This window comes from Topomyia yanbarensis, chromosome 1, assembly GCF_030247195.1.
Source record: "Topomyia yanbarensis strain Yona2022 chromosome 1, ASM3024719v1, whole genome shotgun sequence".
Classification (NCBI taxonomy): domain Eukaryota; kingdom Metazoa; phylum Arthropoda; class Insecta; order Diptera; family Culicidae; genus Topomyia; species Topomyia yanbarensis.
Genome location: NC_080670.1, coordinates 179,763,764 through 179,783,604, shown reverse-complemented (window position 1 = coordinate 179,783,604; position 19,841 = coordinate 179,763,764). Strand labels below are relative to the sequence as shown.

General features: G+C 42.9%; 2 protein-coding genes across 4 annotated transcripts in view; one reads left to right on the top strand and one right to left on the bottom strand.

Moving 5' to 3' along the window:
- The window catches only part of LOC131683257 (low-density lipoprotein receptor-related protein 4), a 110,456-nt gene that overhangs the window by 67,569 nt on the left and 23,046 nt on the right, over positions 1-19,841 (bottom strand). For all 3 annotated transcript variants that reach the window (XM_058965097.1, XM_058965089.1, XM_058965105.1), the window contains exon 3: positions 574-1,471. In XM_058965097.1, coding sequence (XP_058821080.1) covers positions 574-1,471 — 898 coding nt within the window. The remainder of the gene's footprint in view (positions 1-573; positions 1,472-19,841) is intronic.
- LOC131683272 (gamma-aminobutyric acid receptor subunit alpha-6) overlaps positions 11,977-19,841 on the top strand; it is a 221,155-nt gene continuing 213,290 nt past the window's right edge. Inside the window, exon 1 of the mRNA XM_058965121.1 lies at positions 11,977-12,154. The gene's annotated coding sequence lies outside the window, so the exon portion shown is untranslated. The remainder of the gene's footprint in view (positions 12,155-19,841) is intronic.

Here is a 19,841-nt window from a genome sequence, read left to right as displayed (position 1 = left end):
CACTACGTTAGTGTCGGATTCTGATGAGACAAAGTCGAAACGCGAATTTATTTGCTAATTTAGTTATAGGTTTTGCACCCTTAACACGCAAATGTTTTTTCATTAATGGAGAAAAATTAGTTTTTACACAAAATTTTTCTCCACTAAGGAGAAATTTAGCACAGTGCATCTTGCATTGGCTTGCTAAGCCCATCCAAATGTTTCGCTTTCACTAGTTCTCATTAGCTTAAAAATTAACTCTTTTTCTTGTGGGACATCAAGCTTGATTAGGGGTTATGAACATAATTGATGTCTCTGTTTTTGGAGCTTGCGTCAATGCGGCGCTAGCTTAATTCTGTCACTAAGTTAGTGTCGGATTCTGATAAGACGTCAAAAGTAAGTCAAAACGCAAATTTCATAACTCAGTAGTTAGTTCGTTGTTACTTGGAAAATATGTCGTTGAAAATAAGTAAGCGAAGCTATTTTTGATCGTTTGGATTCGTCTTCAGTTGTCAAAAATATTTTTCTACTCTAATTCAGTTTGACTGACATGGTACTTAATTCTAATTAATTCTAATTAAAACGCATACTTACTGCCTGGAACAATTCCGTTCATCGGACAAATCGTTACAATCGTTGTCCCCATCGCACACCCACTCCCGTGGAATGCACAGCTCATTCTGGCACTGAAACTTCCCCTCAAAGCACTCGTTCCGCGATCCGCAGTGCGTTTCGTCGGTATAATCCCCGCAATCATCGTCCCCATCGCACAACCATTGCTTCGATATGCACGTATGCGTCGTGGCGCAAATTACGTGCGATCCGCTGGCCTCGCAGCTCTGCTTCATCTGCTTTACCAACTCTTCCTGAACCGCTTCACAGTTCTGTTCGTCCTCCGACAGGATACAGTCTGCCTGCCCATTGCAGTGCAGGTCCATGTGGACACACGCACAGCTCTTATCGCACCGAAACTCTTTCGGTTCGCATCGAATGTCACAGTTGTCCACTCCGGGTGCGCTATCTCCGCCACCGACACCCTCACTCAGCAGGTCCCCTTCGGGGACGAACACCTTATCCAGTGAGTAATCGTACCCATTGTGATGCGGTCGGTAGTCTTCCGTCCGCTCACCACCGGCCGGCCTGTGGATACCGTGATAGATGGTTCCAAAGCCGGGCGGAACATAGATCGGTACCGGGCGGGACCGGTGACTGCGCAGATCCTGGGGCAGCTCTTGCCCCACACCGTACACCGGTGGAAGTGGCCGCGGTGCTAGGACAATCTTCCCCGGCGGTAGCGGCGTTCGGATGTTCGGTCTCGCTTTCGGGTTCGTTTTTGTCTTCACCAGTCGACCCTCGGAGGATTTCACCTTACCGGACGAGGGATACAGCTGGCGGGGACCGGTGAACTGATTGGCACCGGGGTACAGAATCGGCTGCGAGTAGCGTCGATGATCGTCCAGTGGGTGGGGCGTTGTTTCCTCGTCGCATACCACTGTTGGAGGGAAAAGTAAACAAATGTGTTAGAAGATTTGTAAAAGGGTAATATTTCTGTTTCATTGGACGCAGACAATTGGGAATAAAATTCTTCTATTATATTCATCGATAGAGCTTAACTTTCCAAATGTAATAGTTTACCAACTTACAAAACTTCACATCACTTTTTATTAATTTCCAAAAAAATGTAAATACATGGTTGCTTGGCAACATTACTTAACAGCGATTTCTGCCACAAGGGCTTCTTTGACAGTAAACCCTCCGATTAGCCATTAGGTTCTTTACTGGCACAGTTAACCTCACTTTTCTTGACAGTTCGCTTGTACTGTTACATGGACTTAGAAAAATTTGTGGACGACTAGATTCGCTCGAAGAAAATGGTAAAGAATTTTTCTAAGTCCATGTAAACAGTACAAGCAAACTGTCAAAAATAAACAATCAGTTCATTTGTGACGTCAGCGTAAAGTATTCAATTCTATGAGATGTTTCAGCTGATTTTATTACTTTTTGCGTCTATCGGATGGGTTCATCGTTCGAAAAAAACCTTCGATTCGGTCTAGCTTGAACCTGATTTGATTATTGAATGACGATCATTTGAAAGGTTTTTTTCTGTTCACGGGAGAAACGTTCCCGAAACGCTGACTTCAGTTTCTAGACGGTGTTTGGAATCGTTTTAAAAAACTGCTTCGAACCTCATTTGAAAGGGACTGAGAACCATTATTTTGCAAATTAATATTTTCAATTAAATGAGGGTTGGAATCGTAAGAGTCATTGTAAGAGCTTCTTAGTTCATCAGCGACCAAGGGCGTTGAGTGACCCTGGACTAATCTAATATAAATATTCTAATAATAAAAGAGTATACTCAATTTATTAATACATAAAATGGACCCGTTTTCAGTATATAGTTGGAGTACAAAAAATGCTATATTTGAAGTTTCAAGCTGTTGAAACTCGAAACGAAATAGTGAAGGAGCATGTCTTACTGTAATATAAATGTCGTAAGGTCACACACAAAACACGCGATGAAAGGATTCCTGTTGAAGCGGGATGATGTTGAGGAGGCTTCAATGAATGAAAGAATGAATGAAATAACACACCCACGTAAAAATTCGTTCCGTTTTTTTCGAACCGATGGCGTACGTGACAGTTTCGGTCACTCACAAATGGTGGAATTGATTTGGACGTAAAATTGCTCTGTTTATCAATCTAAACTAAATATATTCGATAAATTCGATGATAAATTCGATCAATTTGCCTAACTGAATCCTGATGATCCCAATGAAGGGAATATAAAATCCATGAAAGACCACCGTTCCCGGATTGAATGAAATTGGGACATTTATGCGTTGCGCCTGCGCCCTTTTCCTCCGTAGTAATGGAGCTTTCGCACGATGGAAGCTTAACGGGAGCGAAAGCTTGGCAGTAAGATTTGCAGCATCAACAAAGCATACGAAACAACCATCGAATCGTCGGGATGCTGTACAGATACCCCAGTCAGTAAAAATATTAGAGAGATAGCGAACAAGAATGGGTACAAGGTTATACAGTTTTATGGCGGGGTGTGTTTATTACTTTTTCGCGTTGAAATTGTTATAAAGGAAACGACGAAATTAATATTGATGAAAGCTGGAGCTCCCAAAGAGTATTGTGAATTAGGACCACATTATTTTTACTAGTGCAAAAACGGTAATTTTTAAATATCTGCACGAAGAATTGTTCGGTTAAAAAAGATCTATTTAGTTGTATCAATTGGGCCGTTCTTGTTAGGAAAGCCATTTCCATATGCGCCTACCGATTAGGCAATCGCATTGAAATAATTCAGGTTATTCGTAGAGACATCTTGTGGAGTAAGACACTCAATTAGCCTCGTAATTGAACATGATTCCTGATTCCATTAGACTGTTATTTCATATTTTTTTATGTATCGCAAATGTACCTTGTTGGTCGATTGTCAACACCTCGACCGTACTAGTGTTAAGTCATTCATTCATCTAGTGTTTAACTCTCTCCGAGTAAAGACGTATTTTTCGATAGTTAGCTGTTTTACGTTGCGTAAACACGGTATACTACGTAGATTGCAGACTGATGACTCTCATTTCCACCCAGACTACTTGAGGAGCATTGTTTGGGAATAACAATTGATCCAGTCCAATCCAGAATTTCGCCTGAGTGCCACCATTGCGGGCCACGACCATCTTTACCGTAAATTGGGATACGAAAAAGGAAGTGTTGATGTCGTACTTACTTAACGGAAGACCCCGACTCAGTGACACTCCCATAAGTACCAAGGATTGGGTAGTGGGTGGGTTGTTAGTCAGGATTCGCCTCAAGTAAGCGATGCGACTGAGAATATAGTTTCGTGCATAAAAAGTTTGAATAGTTTATTGACTGTAGGATACGTAAACGTAGATTCTAGATGTGAAGGCGTTTGAACTCTGGGTCAGAGCTGCAAATTTTCAACAGGCTGTGTTGAACTTAAAGGGGGAACAAATCTCAAATCATGCCCTACTAGGGTTGCCACCTCCGGCGAGGCTTTCACACGGAGATTTTTACTGATCTGGGATACAAGCCCAGTGTACGTTTAACCAGACCTACCTGCTGAATTGAAGTGAGACAAGAATACTCTTGCAGTCCTTTAGTAAATCGTCAAGGTATCAATTACCAAAATTGACTCACATTCACCATTTAGTGGTTTGTTATGGCGAAGCATAATGCATACCACTGTTCTGGGCTTTTCCGATTAAGCTATCAATTTTTCGCGTTTGTAAACCATTTTATTGATTTATATATACGTGGGAAATTTCAACTCTTCGGCTAACGCCAAAAAATCCGAAAGCCCCATCCACTCCCGCTGTGGAGGATAAACCGAACAAGGATTGCCCTCTGCCACAGCTAACAGGAGAAGTAGAGTGAAGCAGGCACTAGACTACCCATGATCGCATATTTGTCCCGTTTTCTATGAGATTTCCTATCTTTATGGAACTGATATGCGATCATGGGCAGTGGAGAGAGGCACAAATCCCCGACTATGTACGGGGAACGTGCCATTTGAGCCAATATATTCCGATTCCTGATGTTCAATTCGTAGTTGTGTGAATAGCTCTCTACTGGGGTATTGACTAGGTTTTGCAAGCAAAACTACTCTGAACATACTTCCTACTGTTCATGTAAGCTTGAAAACGCAAAATATGTTAACATTTAACCTAAAGTGGCCTCTACAGAGCAGATGACAACTTTGGTTGGTGAATGAAAAAGCATTAATTTGAAATGAAGAGGTACGGTTTAGCCATGAAAATCCCGCCAACTTGAAAGTGAATGATTAAGGGAGGCTTTGAATTTGAATCATGGTTGGGTTGAGTTGAACTGAAAGTTGGCATTTGAAAATGAAAATTAGCATCACTGCTCTGGGTAACTGCTTTTATCATAGAATGGACCATAAACAATGAGTTTAAAAGTGGTATTGTGGACCATTCATAAATTATGTCACGCAAAGATTGCCCAATACTAAGTTTCTCTCATATTACCATGCTCTTTATCCCCTTGGTCTAATATGAACCAAATGATTTGTTTTTCCTTTTTTTGTAGGAGCACAATACTGCCGCTGCACGCAAAAGTGTCCATGTTCTAGGGAATTTCTTATATACATCGCACAACCGAGCGTAAAACGGCCGATTGCGTCAAAGCATATGGCGTGGGATGGGGACCCATTTAAGTCACTATTAATCATAGCTCTTCTCCCTAATAGATTGGTAGAATTAATAAATGGTCCTTTATAGGTATTATCAGCATTTTTTTGAAATCCCGTAACTTGAAACTTTCCACCTCGTTCAAGTAAACGTTGCGATATTACAATGAAGACGCGAAACAGAAAACATATCGATACTGCGTTCCTAAACGATATTACTATCATGCACGAATCAAACACATCCCGTTTCCAAATAGTACGTACTTATTCTTAGCTCAGTATAATTGACTAACCATTTAATGGACTAAAAGTAAACCATTAAACATGACAATAAAACATTTGTTCCTCATACTGAAATTATTGCCGCAAATTGGTAATTGGTTTTGAATTGTTCTTGCGATTTGTCAAATCTCAATCCACATACATAATTCAAAAGTCATCATTCTCTCAGACAGGACCATGCGTATTCTCCACGCGCATTAAAGACCCAGTGGATTCGTTTCCTAGTTGGTCAAACAAATGCTAAACAAACAAATGAGTTAGTTTGCTCAGTCCAAAGAAATGTCAGCTCGATTGGCATCAATCGGCGGATACGTGTTCCCTTACAATGCCATCAATTCAAAGAACATTTAAAATTACACACGACAAAACATGTGCAATTTAGAATGTAACGAAATGAAAACTGCTTTAAAAAATCGGAAAGAAATAGTTGCATAACCAAGGTGGTTCATTTTCAAATATGGCACTGCAGATGAATCACTTTATAAAAATAGGTGATAAGGCACGCGGACGAAAATAGCTGACCACCGCTTATTTTTTGGTGGTATCCAACGGGTATCCAAACAAATCGAAATGGTGAGTTGAGCGTGAAACGCGAGTTTACGTGATACGTTCCCCCTCCCCGAGGCAGAATTCGAACCAGCAACCCTTGGGACTCCGGCCCAATACACAAACCCTTATGCTATCCATGATTATCGCATTGGCGACAGTGATCGTATCCTGCCTCTAAAGCGAGATCACACACAACCGCAGTTGCCAGCCAACATATTTAATCTGGCCGCCAGATACCATGCCCCGGGTTTTTATTATTGTCTGGTGTCTAATTTCAGCTCATTACCCATCGTACTTCGTTGGGTGACAGAGCTAATGCAGACTGTCGATTTCTGGTCCCTTGCCCAATTAAAAGAGGTATGCGAACCCTCCGTTCGAATTAAACAAATAATTCATTTTTTTGGGTTCTTCACGTTAGTGCCAATCAGCCCCGTGAAAACTGTTTGTTGCCTGAAGCTGCCACCAAATGCCAGTAGCGCTAGCTACGTTTCAAATGTTCAAGGTCTGTTCACATGAAGTGTACAATACTTTTTAAAAGTTGGATTCACAACAAGTAATTAATCATATTATATGAGAAATCATGCTTTCTCTTGCATCGCTTCTTCTTCACAAAATCCGAACGCTTTTATCATCTGAGTATCAGCTAAGCACATCAAAATGAAATTTGTTTGCATTCAATAAGTTTCAGGTCGAGTTAACAACATTGGCTCGTAGCGATGTGAGCGTTGCTTAAAGCGCGATAGCTGTCATTTCATCGTTCAATTTCATTGCTTTCGTTTATCTTAGTCTTAAACTTGCCGAAAAGAGCCAACAAAATCGATACAAAACAATCAGGATTCTCGTTCCAATGTTTATCCAGGGCCCCAAGTGCAATGTAAGTACAAAACCAATACACTCAAAAGTGACAAAGTCCCTGACAAGTGACCTTTAAATCCCTTCATCTTGGTTTTCATAAACATACGAAAACGAAGTGACGATGTGTCAGAATTGCTGCACTAGCGCCACGCTCGGTGAGATGACGCATTTTTCATAATTTAAATTGACCGTTTTTTCTATGGGCGATGGAAATTCATCTCGTGTTACGCCTGTTTGTCTGTGGTTTGTGCATTGAACCGGAGTTGCAGGTTCGAATTCTGCCCCGGAGAAGGGGGGATTTTTTCACACTATTGCTTTCGCATAACTCAGCATTTCGATCTGTTTTCCTCGTTGGATACCACCAAAAAGCTTTAAATAATGTATTAAGTGACAATGAATTATTTAAACCACTGTAGGTGGTGCTGCGCGGTCTATCGGCGATGTTAACCGAAGAGCTCCAGCAGGCACTGGAAGAGTGCAAGCTCAAACCGCTGAAGGTGTACAAAATTAAACGACAGAATCAAAATATCAGATATCAAGACTAGTTGTACCTAATCCTTCTGGATAATGGCTCCATAGCCATGAACGAGCTGAAGAACATCAAAGCGCCCTTTCATATCATCATCGAGTAGGAGCGTACCAAGCCGCAGTGTACAAACTGCCTCAAGTATGGGCATGGGGTTAAAAGCTGCTAGCAAACACCACTCGGATCAGGATCAATACAATGGAACCCGACACGAATGAACTCATAATGAATGAAGTTCATGTTTGACAATTCTCGGTGGTTTGTTTACTCTGTCAGTTGCGTGAGTTCGAGTGCAACGGGTGCTCATCTGTTACATTCGAACTCACGTAACTCCCATGTGAAAAAACCACCGAGAAGTGTCAAACAAAGTTCATCCGGCTCGTTTTGTGGGGTTATGTCGGTTGGTGTAAAACCTAATAGAATACCTTACAGTGACGTCACAAATGAACTCGGTGTTCCTTTTCGCTTGTACTGTTTACTTCTAAGTCCAGAAGAATTATCTGCGCTTTGCTTTGAGCGAATCTAGTCGTCCACAAAGTTTTTCTAAGTCCATGTAAACAATATAAGCGAACTGTCAAGAAAAGTGAGGTTTACTCTAGGGGCAGATCACTCTAAGAATGTATAACAAATTTGCATCAAATTAAAAAAAAAAGCATTTAATTTCCATTTTTGCATCAGCTTTGCCCTCCCTCGCAGAAAAGTTTGTTTAACAAACGTCCTACGCTGATCCACTTTGTTCGACGTTTTGTTAAATGTAGGGTTAGTTTTTCTGTAGGGTTTTGACGTCTTACACGCAACGCAAACAACATTGCACGCAACGCAAAATACATTATGAATTTCTATTTTGATGGAAATAAATGCATTTAATTTCGCTGATTTTTAAAAATGCATTACAAGTGATCTGCCCCTAGGGTTTACTGGTCGGTAAAGAACCTAATTTTCTGTGGTTTGTTTACTTTGCCAGTTGCGAGAGTGTGGGCCTCGTCGAAATATCAACTGACGATAGGTTCATCCGGAGTGTTCATTAGTGTCTACATTTTGCTAGGGTTGCCAATTTTATTTTGTTTCCACCACCCAATGTGGCTACGCCACATCGCTTTTGCGCATGCTGTCCGACTTCGCTACCGCTTTGTCGGACTTACACCAGGGATGGTCCCTATGTTTGAGTAAGACGGTCAAACGATTAGATCACAGGTTCTCTTGCTTCCGACGGTGGGTCGGCGATCACCTTGCCCGGCGGATCCTCAGCGGCTTTGCGCCGCTTCGGTTCCTAGGCCTCGGTTATATGCGGCTAAGCCGCATCGAAATGGTACCCCTTAAACAGAGGTTTCTGAAGGGTATTGGATGGTTACCGGAACCCAGAAAAGTTCAACCAAAAAAGAACCGGAATTCTGGTTGATTCTAAATAGTATTCCAGCTTCAGTGATACAACCGATTTTAACTAGAATCGGTTTTGTCACTGGAGTCGGAATACGAATTAGAACCAGCCAGCTTTCCGGCTGAGCTTAACTGGGAAGTTTCCTAAAATTTAATCCTCAAGTGTAATTGTACTATTCAGTGGGAGTAATAAGAGATTAGCATTCACTGCAAGAGGGGCACATTTGACGGCTTGCTTGAAAGAAACAATTTGCTTGAAAGCGCATACCCGGAAGAATGGGCGACAGAAAAAATAGGTAGTCGGAGAAAAGAGGTCGATAGCGGTGGTGTTTCTCCCAGCTTGAGGAAGTGGAAAAAACCACGAGTGTGAAGAGGATGGGCGCTGAAATTGAGTAATACTTTCATGGAAATATTTAAGAGATGGCACTGCTTCAGTGGTGGCTATGGTGAATTTAAATGTATGGGAAAGATATTAAAACTTGGGATTTTGGAGAAACTATAATATTGTGGTTGTAAAATGAATACACATTTGATGCAGAAAGAATATGGGAACAGTTTGTAGAAGTTTATTTAGATACTTACTTGAAAATTTTCATATAAAATCTAAAAAAACTGTTTGCGTCCATACATTTTACTCATTGGTTTCCACCAAGAAAAGTTGAAACTCTTTCTCTCACAACTCTCTGTTTCACTCGTTTTGACAGCAGATTCCCTGCTCATCGCATTCGGAATGTTTTCTTTTAGAATTTAAGCGCAAATGTAACAACCGATTCGAAAACCGATTCATTCAGGATGGGTTGTTGCCTTCGGTTGGAATTCCATCATAAATCAGCCCATATTCCAAATCTCATTACGAATGTAATTTACTGGGATGAGGATATTTTATGGTACGGACATCTATGTGTCGTCATAAAGAAGCTCTAGTTTCATGTATATTGCCGCAAGATGTTTAAAATATGGAAAAGCGCACCCTATCATATAACGTAAGCAGAAACGACATAAACTAATCAATTAGACGCGAAGCTAGCAGCAAAGTTTTTTCTACCATCGCAACCGTCGTGGAAGTTTGCGAAAAAGCAAACCCGCTGAATTTTTTTGAATATGTTGGATTACGGCCTGGACATGATCGTCATGCAGAGGTGAGCCTGCACATTCTCTTTTCATGTTTACATGAAAATTTGTATTTGTGAGATTTTGCATTCTTTGGTATGGATCAGGCGAGTAATTATTTCTCTAACAGTCTCCTTTATTATTGAAATCTCGACCCAACTGATTGTCGTCAGCTTGGACACCGATAAATCTCTGTAGTTTGAAATTGCTATTTCGTTCTTTTGGCCGTACGTTTAAAGCAGTTTGAATACTGCTTAACCCGTTATTTCGAATCCCCGATCCTCCAGTTTGTTCAGGTACCACTAGCAGAGGCCACATAAGGGGTGACAGCACTCTTTCTTGTGGGCAGTTTCTCATAGTTATGGTCTCGTCCCCCAACGACGCAAACACAGTCCGGCAACACGACATATCAGTAATTGATCCCACTATTCTCTAGCTGACTCCAGCATGGATACCCACGCTTTTATAATATTAGATTACAAAGCTTCTACACTGGGATGACAGTATTCATAGGTAAAGTCATCTTCAATCCGTTGAAAAAAAGTGTGAAGATGGGAGAATATTTCTTTTACACGATTATGTTTTTAGCCAAAACGAATCTGACGACACCGATCAGACGGGTTTCATCTATATCTATTCGTATTTTACGGAATTCAAACAAAAATTCTGCGAATATTTACTATTACATGACGACTAGTTATTTCGTTTAGTACAGCGAAAGTTATTCGCATTTCAAAACTGGGAAACTATTTCGGCAGAAAAATTTGAAACGATGTATAGAAACGTTAGAAGTATTTTTCTTAAAAAACGATGAATAGTTGAATAGTTTTTCGGAAATCATGATCACGACCCAGGGACTTTTAAGGGCAATCATTATGTCGAGATAATCTAGTACGATGGAAGTCATCCATGAGGTAGGCGCGGTGCGATTAGAAACGCTGTAATTTTCGATCTATCACTCGAGTCTATTCGAAATTAAAAAAGAATGTTCCCAATGAGTTTTGTTCTCAGATACAGTAGTTTTTTTCGATATTTTTTTTTTCGAAAATAAAAGAATCCTTAAGGTTGAACAGAGAATGGGGCAAAAATCGGAAACGAAAAAAGCAGCTTTTTCCACACCGTGTGTTAGATCTTCATAAAAAACCAATCAGCAGTACTGTAACAACATTCTACATAAGCTGATTGGTTTTTATGAAGATCTAACACACGGTGTGGAAAAAGCTGCTTTTTTCGTTTCCGATTTTTGCCCCATTCACTGTTCAACCTTAAGGATTCAATCAACCAACCTTATAATGGATTGGTCATTTAAAAAATAAAACAGTTATTTTGTCATCGGGGGCTACCTTACACCAAAATTAGAGAACGATATTTGGATTTATCGTTAAAATTTTAATGACAAAAATAAAACATTGAACCAACGATTATTTTGCTTTCGTTAAACAACGACCTAAAATTTGAACTACAATGTCAAATATTATTATATTAGCTTAAACTAACTCGCCTTTGCAGAGATGAAAATCTGTTCGTATTTCTTGTACTAGAATCCGTCCGTCTTCGACACACTTCCCCTATAATTTACTCCATCACCGATTGCACAACTGCCGGTCCGGCAGAATTTTTGATTGATTAAGTGTGCAATTCTAAAATTAGACAATTGGCTTCTGGGAACACTGAATGTCGCAGTAAGTGCACTGCACACATAAATACGATAGATCCCATCAGTGCCGTGCCGTCATAGGAGCAATTTCGGAGAACGGTACGAAATTTTCGCATGACTTGACTCATTGTTAAGAAGCTCAATGAATGACGCTTTGGAGCTGCCCACCAGCATGTATATCAATTTTGCGAATTCTCAACCGGTAACAGGTTCCTGGATAACCCGGCATCAAATTAAATTAGATAAGCAAATTGCAGGTTTACGTTCTGTTTATTTATTTTTTCTCGTGAACCAACGCCGATGCGGATTTTGCCGCTAAACAGTTCCAGTTTCGTCAGACCGAAGCTGCACGTGACTGACCACTTCAAGCTTATCCAGCGCAATACGCTATGACAGCCGTAAATATAGACATCAGGTTGCGGTTTGTGTGAATTTATAGACGCGCTTGATGTGCAAATTTGAACAGTTCATGATCGCGAGAGAAACCGTCGCACCGGTCGGTCGATCCCGGAGGGTCGGTGCCCTAGCTGGCTTACCTGGAGTGGAGTGGTGATGAGTGCAAGGTCAAATTAAATTTAGAACGAAACTAGTACACATTTGGCTTAGGATAATCTTTGCGGCAGAACCATGTCATTTATGGGTAAGTGTGTCTTTCCGGGGCAAAAGGTTTACCAAGAAAAACATCATTTTATGATCTGGACAATCAATAAAGATGTGTCATTTAAATATGACCTAATTTAATTAGTATTGTATTTAGAAATAAGTTCGATGCATACTATTACGGATCTGGAGAACCTCAAATCATTTTAAGACACTGACAATGGCATAGTTTACTCTTCCTATTGTAGCTTCATTTGCAATGCCGAATCGATAAAACGTCCATTGAAGCATGTTGTTTAAAATAACAACAATGCTATCTCGCATTTTTCACTACCATTCGCTTAAACTGTTTGTTTGCTTCCAAATTCCTCTTGTAAAGTATAAACACTCATAGTAATAGACTCGCGGATGTAAGAACCGCAAAACTGGCAACTAGAAAAACAAGCGCGTTAAACTGGCATCACCCAAAAATGTGCAAGCTCGAACGTGCTCGACTGTATTCGATCACCTTTTTTTATTAAAATAATTTTTCAAGTGGTTCAATATGTGAATCAAAAGAGAAGTTATACGTTTGATACTGAGCAACAAGAAATTAAGAAAAGCAAAAAAAATCCAGTTTCTTTAAAAAAACACAAATTTGATGAAAAAGAGCATAAGTAAAATGTTTTTCATTCTTTTTTATAGAAAACAATAAATATCTTTCTAAATAACATTGTAACATACTAACACGGACATGAAAAGTGAAGCCTACTGTGAATAACAAAATAATTTTTTTTTGTATAAAATCGCAATACTTGTTCTGTTTATTTGCATTGTATGACGTCATGCTCGTTTGGCTCCGAATTTTGACAGTTTGTTTGGCTCGATAAAAGTACCTTCGCTGGTCTATTACTATGAGTGTCTATAGTGTAAAGCACTTGTTTTCCCTCAAACTGAAACGTCAAAACAACAACAAACATTGCTGCTGTATACGTTAATGGAACAGTATATTTCTAGACAAACATATGATTACGGCCTAAAAGCCAACTTTGAATGGGCATTCCAGACAAACTGTTACTAGTCGAACACAGTTCACAACAGTTTATGAAAGAGAAAACTTTTCTCTTTCGTTTACTACCAACATCTGTGATTGGCGTGTAACGGTTTGTCCGGAATTTCCATTCAAAGTGGATTGTGACAGTTGACTTTTAGGCCGTAATCGTTTGTTTGTCGAGATTTGTACATTCAGAAACAAAAATAGGCAAAGTTTGCATATTTTATATTTCCGTCTCTTTTATTCTGCTGTGATTTTTATGCATTTTGTAGCATTCTTCGAATAAGTTCAATGCATAAAATTTGAAGCGGAAGCAATGGGAGGCAGAAAGAAAAAATATACTATTGATGACTACATAAAGTTCTCCGTGTACAGCGTAAAGAACCAAACGTCAAATATGGTGGAGTGGCAGCACTGCCGAATCGCTCAAACGTGTCTTCGTGTTTGCTCAAAATTATTTTCAGTTTTCCAGCATCAAAGAGTGTTTTTATTAAAAAAAAATCTAAACCAATCATTCATTTGGTTGCTTCGCCTATTGAGTGCAGTGTACGTTCGTGAAAACGTCACATGAATAGTGCAATATTGCGTAGTTATTTAATCGCAACTTTTAAATAATAGCGTGTAGCAGGTACGTTCGTACCCACTAAAGGTGGCGAAAGCAGAAGCCTATGAGATACCGAAAGGATGACCGATATTCCCGTTCTGTGAAAAGAGTAAGGGAAACATCAGTAAAGGAGGAAGAACCGAAGAAGCACAAGAAGGTCGGTGAAGGACAGCGAAACTACCGACAACTGGATAGTGGATGGTTACCTCTAGAATAGGAGGATGAAATGGAGAAAGACATTCGGAGCTAGGGGAGAACGTAGTAACAACCAGGCGCATTCTGAACGGTGAAATGCTGTTCGAGTTGAAGAAGGATCTATTGATAAAGAGCTCCACCTATCGGGAACTCGTGGCAGCAGCGGCGGGAGGAGAAGCAAACGTGAGAGCTTTAGTTCAGTAAGCAGTGGTCGTGCGCAGGAATCTGGACGAGATCACAACGGAAGATGACGTGAGCGCACTTATAGAGCAATGTACCCTGGAGAAAGAGCAGATGCCAATCAGGTTGAGGAAGGTATATAGTGCCACAGACAGCAGCGATACGCTTATCGCCAGCTGCAGCCAACCAGCTTACATCGATCGGTTAGATCAAAGTCGGATAGTCGGTGTGCTCGTTACTATTGATCCCTAGAGGCACTGAGAACTGACATACAAGTAAAGTTTTCAACTTGTGTAAGCAATAAAACTGTCGCTTTGACATGACGACAGCAAGCACTGGTCGGCGCTTCGATCGGCCAGCAAACGCTATACGAGACTTGTGTGCAAACTTGGATACAATGGTGACTCACGCATGCAAACCTGTATGTGATGTTGATTTTCAACGTATCTCGAGTGTTTTTTGAAAAGGGCCAATAAGCATGCTGTCAAAATTCACTTTGAGAGGAAATTCTGGACAAACCATTAATCGCCGATTATAAATCACAGCAACAAACGAAAGAGGAAACTTTTCTCTTTCATAAAATGTTAATATCCATTCTCGGCGAGTTACGGTTTGTCCGGAATTTTCTCTCAAAGTTAATTTTGACAGCTTGCTTATTGGCCCTTCTCAAAAAATACGCAAGGTATTTTCATTTAAATGTTTACACAGGTTTTTCGGGAAAGTTTGTTCTAGCTTATATGTCTGTTCTCTGTGCTAGAGGCACTTAACAAACGGAGAGGTGTTTCAGACCCGGACATATCTGCTCTGTGCAGAAAATGATACAGACTACACAGAGAAACCGAAATGCTTGCTCTGCACAAAGGATGGCGGAAAGGACCACATAATGGGAGGTTTCTTATACCCAGAGATAATCCAGCTTGATCTTAATCATTGCGATATTGCACAGCAACTTTTGTAACAGTTGGCAGTCAACAATGGAAACAAAGTGCGACGTTGCAATTATTGCAGAGCCGTATCGTGTTCCTCCCGATAACGGTAACTGGATGGTGGATAGTGCAGAGGTGACGGCAATCCAGGTGATGGGCAGTTTCCCTGGCCAAAAAGTGGTAGAAAGCACACACGAAGGCTTCGTGATCGCCAATATCAACGGTATATCCGTATGTAGCTGTTACGCTTTCCCACGGTGAACACCAGAGCAGTACAATCGGATGCTGGACGCACTAACCAACTCGTTAGTTGGACGAATGCCGGTTGTTATAGGAGGAGATTTTAACTCTTGAGCCGTGAAGTGGGGTAGAAGGCTGACAAACGCAAGAGGTTACTGCCTGTTGGAAACCCTGGCGAAGTTGGATGTAAGGCTGTGTAACGAAGGTTCCGCAAGCACATTCCGTGAAAACGATCGAGAATCCATCATCGACGTAAAATTCTGCAGGATAACATGGCGAATTGGCGAGTTAGTGAGCAGTACAACACATAGTGACTACCAGGCGATCCACTACACCAGTGGTTGGCGGAATTGCATTGAAACGCGGAGACTGAGGACTGGCGAGCAGAAGTGGAAAATAAAAGACTCCAATGAGGACCTGTGAAAGAACAGCATACTGACAGTCTCTCTCTCTCTCTCTCTCTCTCTCTCTCTCTCTCTCTCCAATTTCGAATGCCGATGAGCTGTCGGAAGCAGTAGCGAGAGCATGTGATGTAACAATGCCGAGGAAAATGGAGCCGAGGAACAGCCGGTTTCCGACGTATTGGTGGAACGAAATGCTCAGCATCTTCCATGCTGCCTGCCTAAGGTACGTCCAGAGAGCATGATCTGAGGCAGTCAGAGAATAGTGTAAGGTGACATTCCGGGCGGCCAGAGTCGCTCTTAAATGTGAGATCGTGCTTAGTAAGTCCACCGGCTACAAAGAGCTATGCAGAGAAGTAGACGCTAACCCCTGGGGCAACGCTTACCGTGTCATGATGGCCAAGATCAAGATCAACGATACCAGCTGAAATGTGCGCTAACAAACTAAAAATTATCATGGAGTCTTCCTGAAGCACGACCCAACCGCATGGGCGTCTACACCGTACATTGATGCACACGAAGGAAATACCGGTGACGATGAAGTCTCCAACGACGAGCTCCTCATAGTGGCGAATGGGCTGAAAGCGAAGAAAGCTCACGGTCCGCACGGTATCCCCAAGGTGGCACTGAAGACCACGATTCTGGCATTTCCGGACATGTTCAGGATAGTTCTACAGAGATGCCTGGACGAAGGCTACTTCCCGGATACATGGAAGATCCAGAAGCTGCGTTTGGTGTCAAAACTAGGGAAGACACCAGGACATATAGTATCGTACCGACCTATATGCCTGCTGGATACTTTTGGACGAACTACGCTGAGAGTGAGAACGGACCATCGCTGAGACTGCTCGGATTCCATAACGGGATCTCGACGGCTAACGCCATCCCCACTTTCATCGCGAGCGCGGAGAAAACAATGAAGCAAAGGAGAAGGGATAGTGGCTACTGCGCCGTGGTTACGATCGACGTGTTCAATAGCGCCACAGTGTTGTACAGAATGCAGGTCCCGGACAATTTGTGTAAGGTTCTGATAAGTTATTGGAGTACTGGTCTACGAGACGAACATGGAGCAAAAGTCGAATAGGGTCACGGCGCGAGTACCTCATGGCTCTATACTCCGCTTAACGCTCTGAAATATTATGTACAACGGAGTATTAACATTAGAACTGATACAGATGACATTGTCCTGACGATAATCGGAGAGACTCTCGAAGAAGTGGAGATATTGAGGCAATAGGCATCGTGGTTCACCACAAGACGGAGGTAGTGCTGGTCAGCAACCGATTAAAATCCAGTGTGTCGTGATCAGCGTCAGCGGACACTCAATTCCATCGATGCGTGCGTTGAAGCACCTTGGTGTGGTGATGGTCGACGAGCGGTTATATTGCAACATCCATGTCGACTATGTATGCGAGAAAAACTAACGTATTGGCAAGGATCATGCCGAACATTGGAGGAGCAAGAAGATGCCACACGAGACGTCTCCTGGCGGGTACGGGTAGGGCTGCTGCCCCCTGAACTCAAAGCAGAACCGGACAACGTTGACAAGCACGTTTCGCCTAATGGTTGTTCTTGTCACGAGCACGTACAAAACGATATCGTCAGAGACGGTATAGGTCATCGCCTGGATGGTTCACATCTGCAGCACTCTGGCTGAGGACGTGGAATGCTCGTTGGCTAAGTAGCAGCAAGAAGGTGGACCCACCGACTTATCCCAAATGTGTTGGCGCGGGTGCATAGGAAGCATGCAGAGGTGAACTTCCATTTGACGCACTTTTTGTCCGGGCACGGATGCTTCCCGAAGTCCTTGCATCGGTTTGGACATGCTTCGACACCCCTTTTCCCGGAGTGCGTGAACGCAAGAGACACTGGAATACTTGGTCTTGTCGAAGAGATGTGCCACTACGAGTATATGTGGGACGCTGTCAATAGAATAGTAACGAGCTGCAGATAAAGTGGCGAAGGGCCAGCAAAGTAGCTTCATCCGCTAGAAAGCCGTCGTGGAACCACAAATCAGGTCTCGGGAGAAATTCCACCTGTGTAGATTAGGTCCACCGCCAGAGACTAGTTGAGTAGTATGCGACTTGGCCCGGGTTCGGGTCGTCGAAGCGCCAGTGAACCGGACGTCAAGCTTCACCGGAATCACCGGACCGACCTCGACACCCTACCGAGTAGATCTCGATAAAGCTGTAAGCTACATGGCTCCAGAAAGCGGCTATCGGTGTCGGGAGAAATTCTTCCGTAGGAAAACTCTCAGTCGGAGTAGGGTTAATTCACCCCCGGGGACTATCCGATTAGATTGTGGTAAGGCTGAGAGCTGAATGCCTCATGGAATCAGCATCGAAACGGCTTACGGGGGCTAGAGCTAAAATAGTGAAGTAAAAGACGGAGGCAAGAAACAAGAGGAGAGTTAAGTGTTAAATCAAAGTTCAAAGGTCGAGCCATTTCATGAATCAAGTGAGGCTCCGAAATAGAGCAGAAGAAGCAGGTTCGACGAAAGAACAACGAGCTCCCCCTATGAAGTAATACCTTGTTGTAGTTTCATGAAACGTGAGTCGTGAGTCCCATACAGTGCCAATACACCGCAGGCCAGGTTTTCGAAGCTTTTTAAATCTGTAAACACACACAGTCGAAGAGGAACACATCTCGGCTGGACAGCACGTTCAGGTTGATGGCCATGCGGGCGTCTAGCGCGTATCGAACTATCTCATCAGAGGCAGCCTACGTGATGGCTGGAAAGATTCCCGTAAATCTTCTACTGGAAGAAGATAGCGAGTGTTATAGGACTAGAGGCACGAGCGAAGTTCGTAAACGAGCCCGAGCTGACACCTTAATCAAGTGACAGCATCAGTTGGATAACGCTGTAAAAGGTAGAAGAACCCATCGACTAATTCCATGCCTGTTGGTGTGGGTGACGCAGTTCTTGTCTGGTCATGGCTGTTTCAAAAAGTATCTGAACAGGTTTGGCCACGCGAGTTTGCCGTTCTGCATCGCGTGCCATGATGCAGAGGAAAATCCTGAGCACGTGGCAAAACTAAATGAGAACCGTTGTCGGTGAGGATGTTAACATGCCCAATATTGTCCAAAGCATGTGCGCGGACAAAGAAAAATGGGACGCGGTGAACAGAACAGTTGTTCAGATCATGTCAGCGTTACACCGAAGCTGGCGAGAGGAGCAACGACCAGCAACGTAGCAGTACACGGTCTCGGGTCGTCAAGGCACCGATGAACCGGAAGTTACACTTCAACTGGAATCGCCGAACCGACCATGGCACTTGACAAATCAGTCTGAGGAAGAGAGATAAAGTAGACCACTGGGCGCGACCGGAGTAGGCTAGATCCACCACTGGGGACTAGACTGAGCGCACGATGCGTCGACGGTAGGTCGTCAGGGTACCTGAGAACCGGAAGTCATCCTCCCCCCGGAATCGCAGGACCGACCACGGCACTTAACCGACCAGCATCGAGATAACGGTTTCCAGAGACATTTCAACGTCGGCAAATTTCTTCTTCGGAGTAGGCTAGGTCCACCGCAAGGGACTAGTTCCAGTAGATCGGGAAGTAGCACCGACAAAGGGGCGCCTGTGAACTAGAAGTCACCCTCCACCCAGTGTCGCATGACCGAGCTCCGCATCTGCTTGGGTAGCATCGGTTTCAGAAGATCTGCCGGGGAACTCCTCGTCGGAGTAGGAAATATCTACCGTCGAGGACTATTCCGAGTAGTCCGTAGCGAATCGCCGACTTGAATCGTCGGGGCACTAGTGGTCCGTACGCAATCCTCATCCCAGAATCGCAGGACTGACCTCGGCATTCTGCTGGACTGCATCGAAGGATGAATAACGGAACCGTCAATGGTTGCGGGAGACATTCTTTCGTCGGGGAACTCTCCGCCGAGATAGGCTATCTCCATCGTCGGGGGCTATGCCGAGTAGCACCGAACGCAACAAACCACCAGTATAGGGTCGTCGGGGTACCAGTGAGCCGGAAGCCCCCCTTCAACCGGAATCGCTGGATCCACAAATCTTGAACAGTTTTCGTTCGAAGCTCCATCTCTTTGATGGTGGAAGTAAGCTGTTTTCGTTCGATGCCCGGCGCCTTTTGCGATGATTAATTCTGCATAGGTGATTCACGGAGAACTTATCATGAGC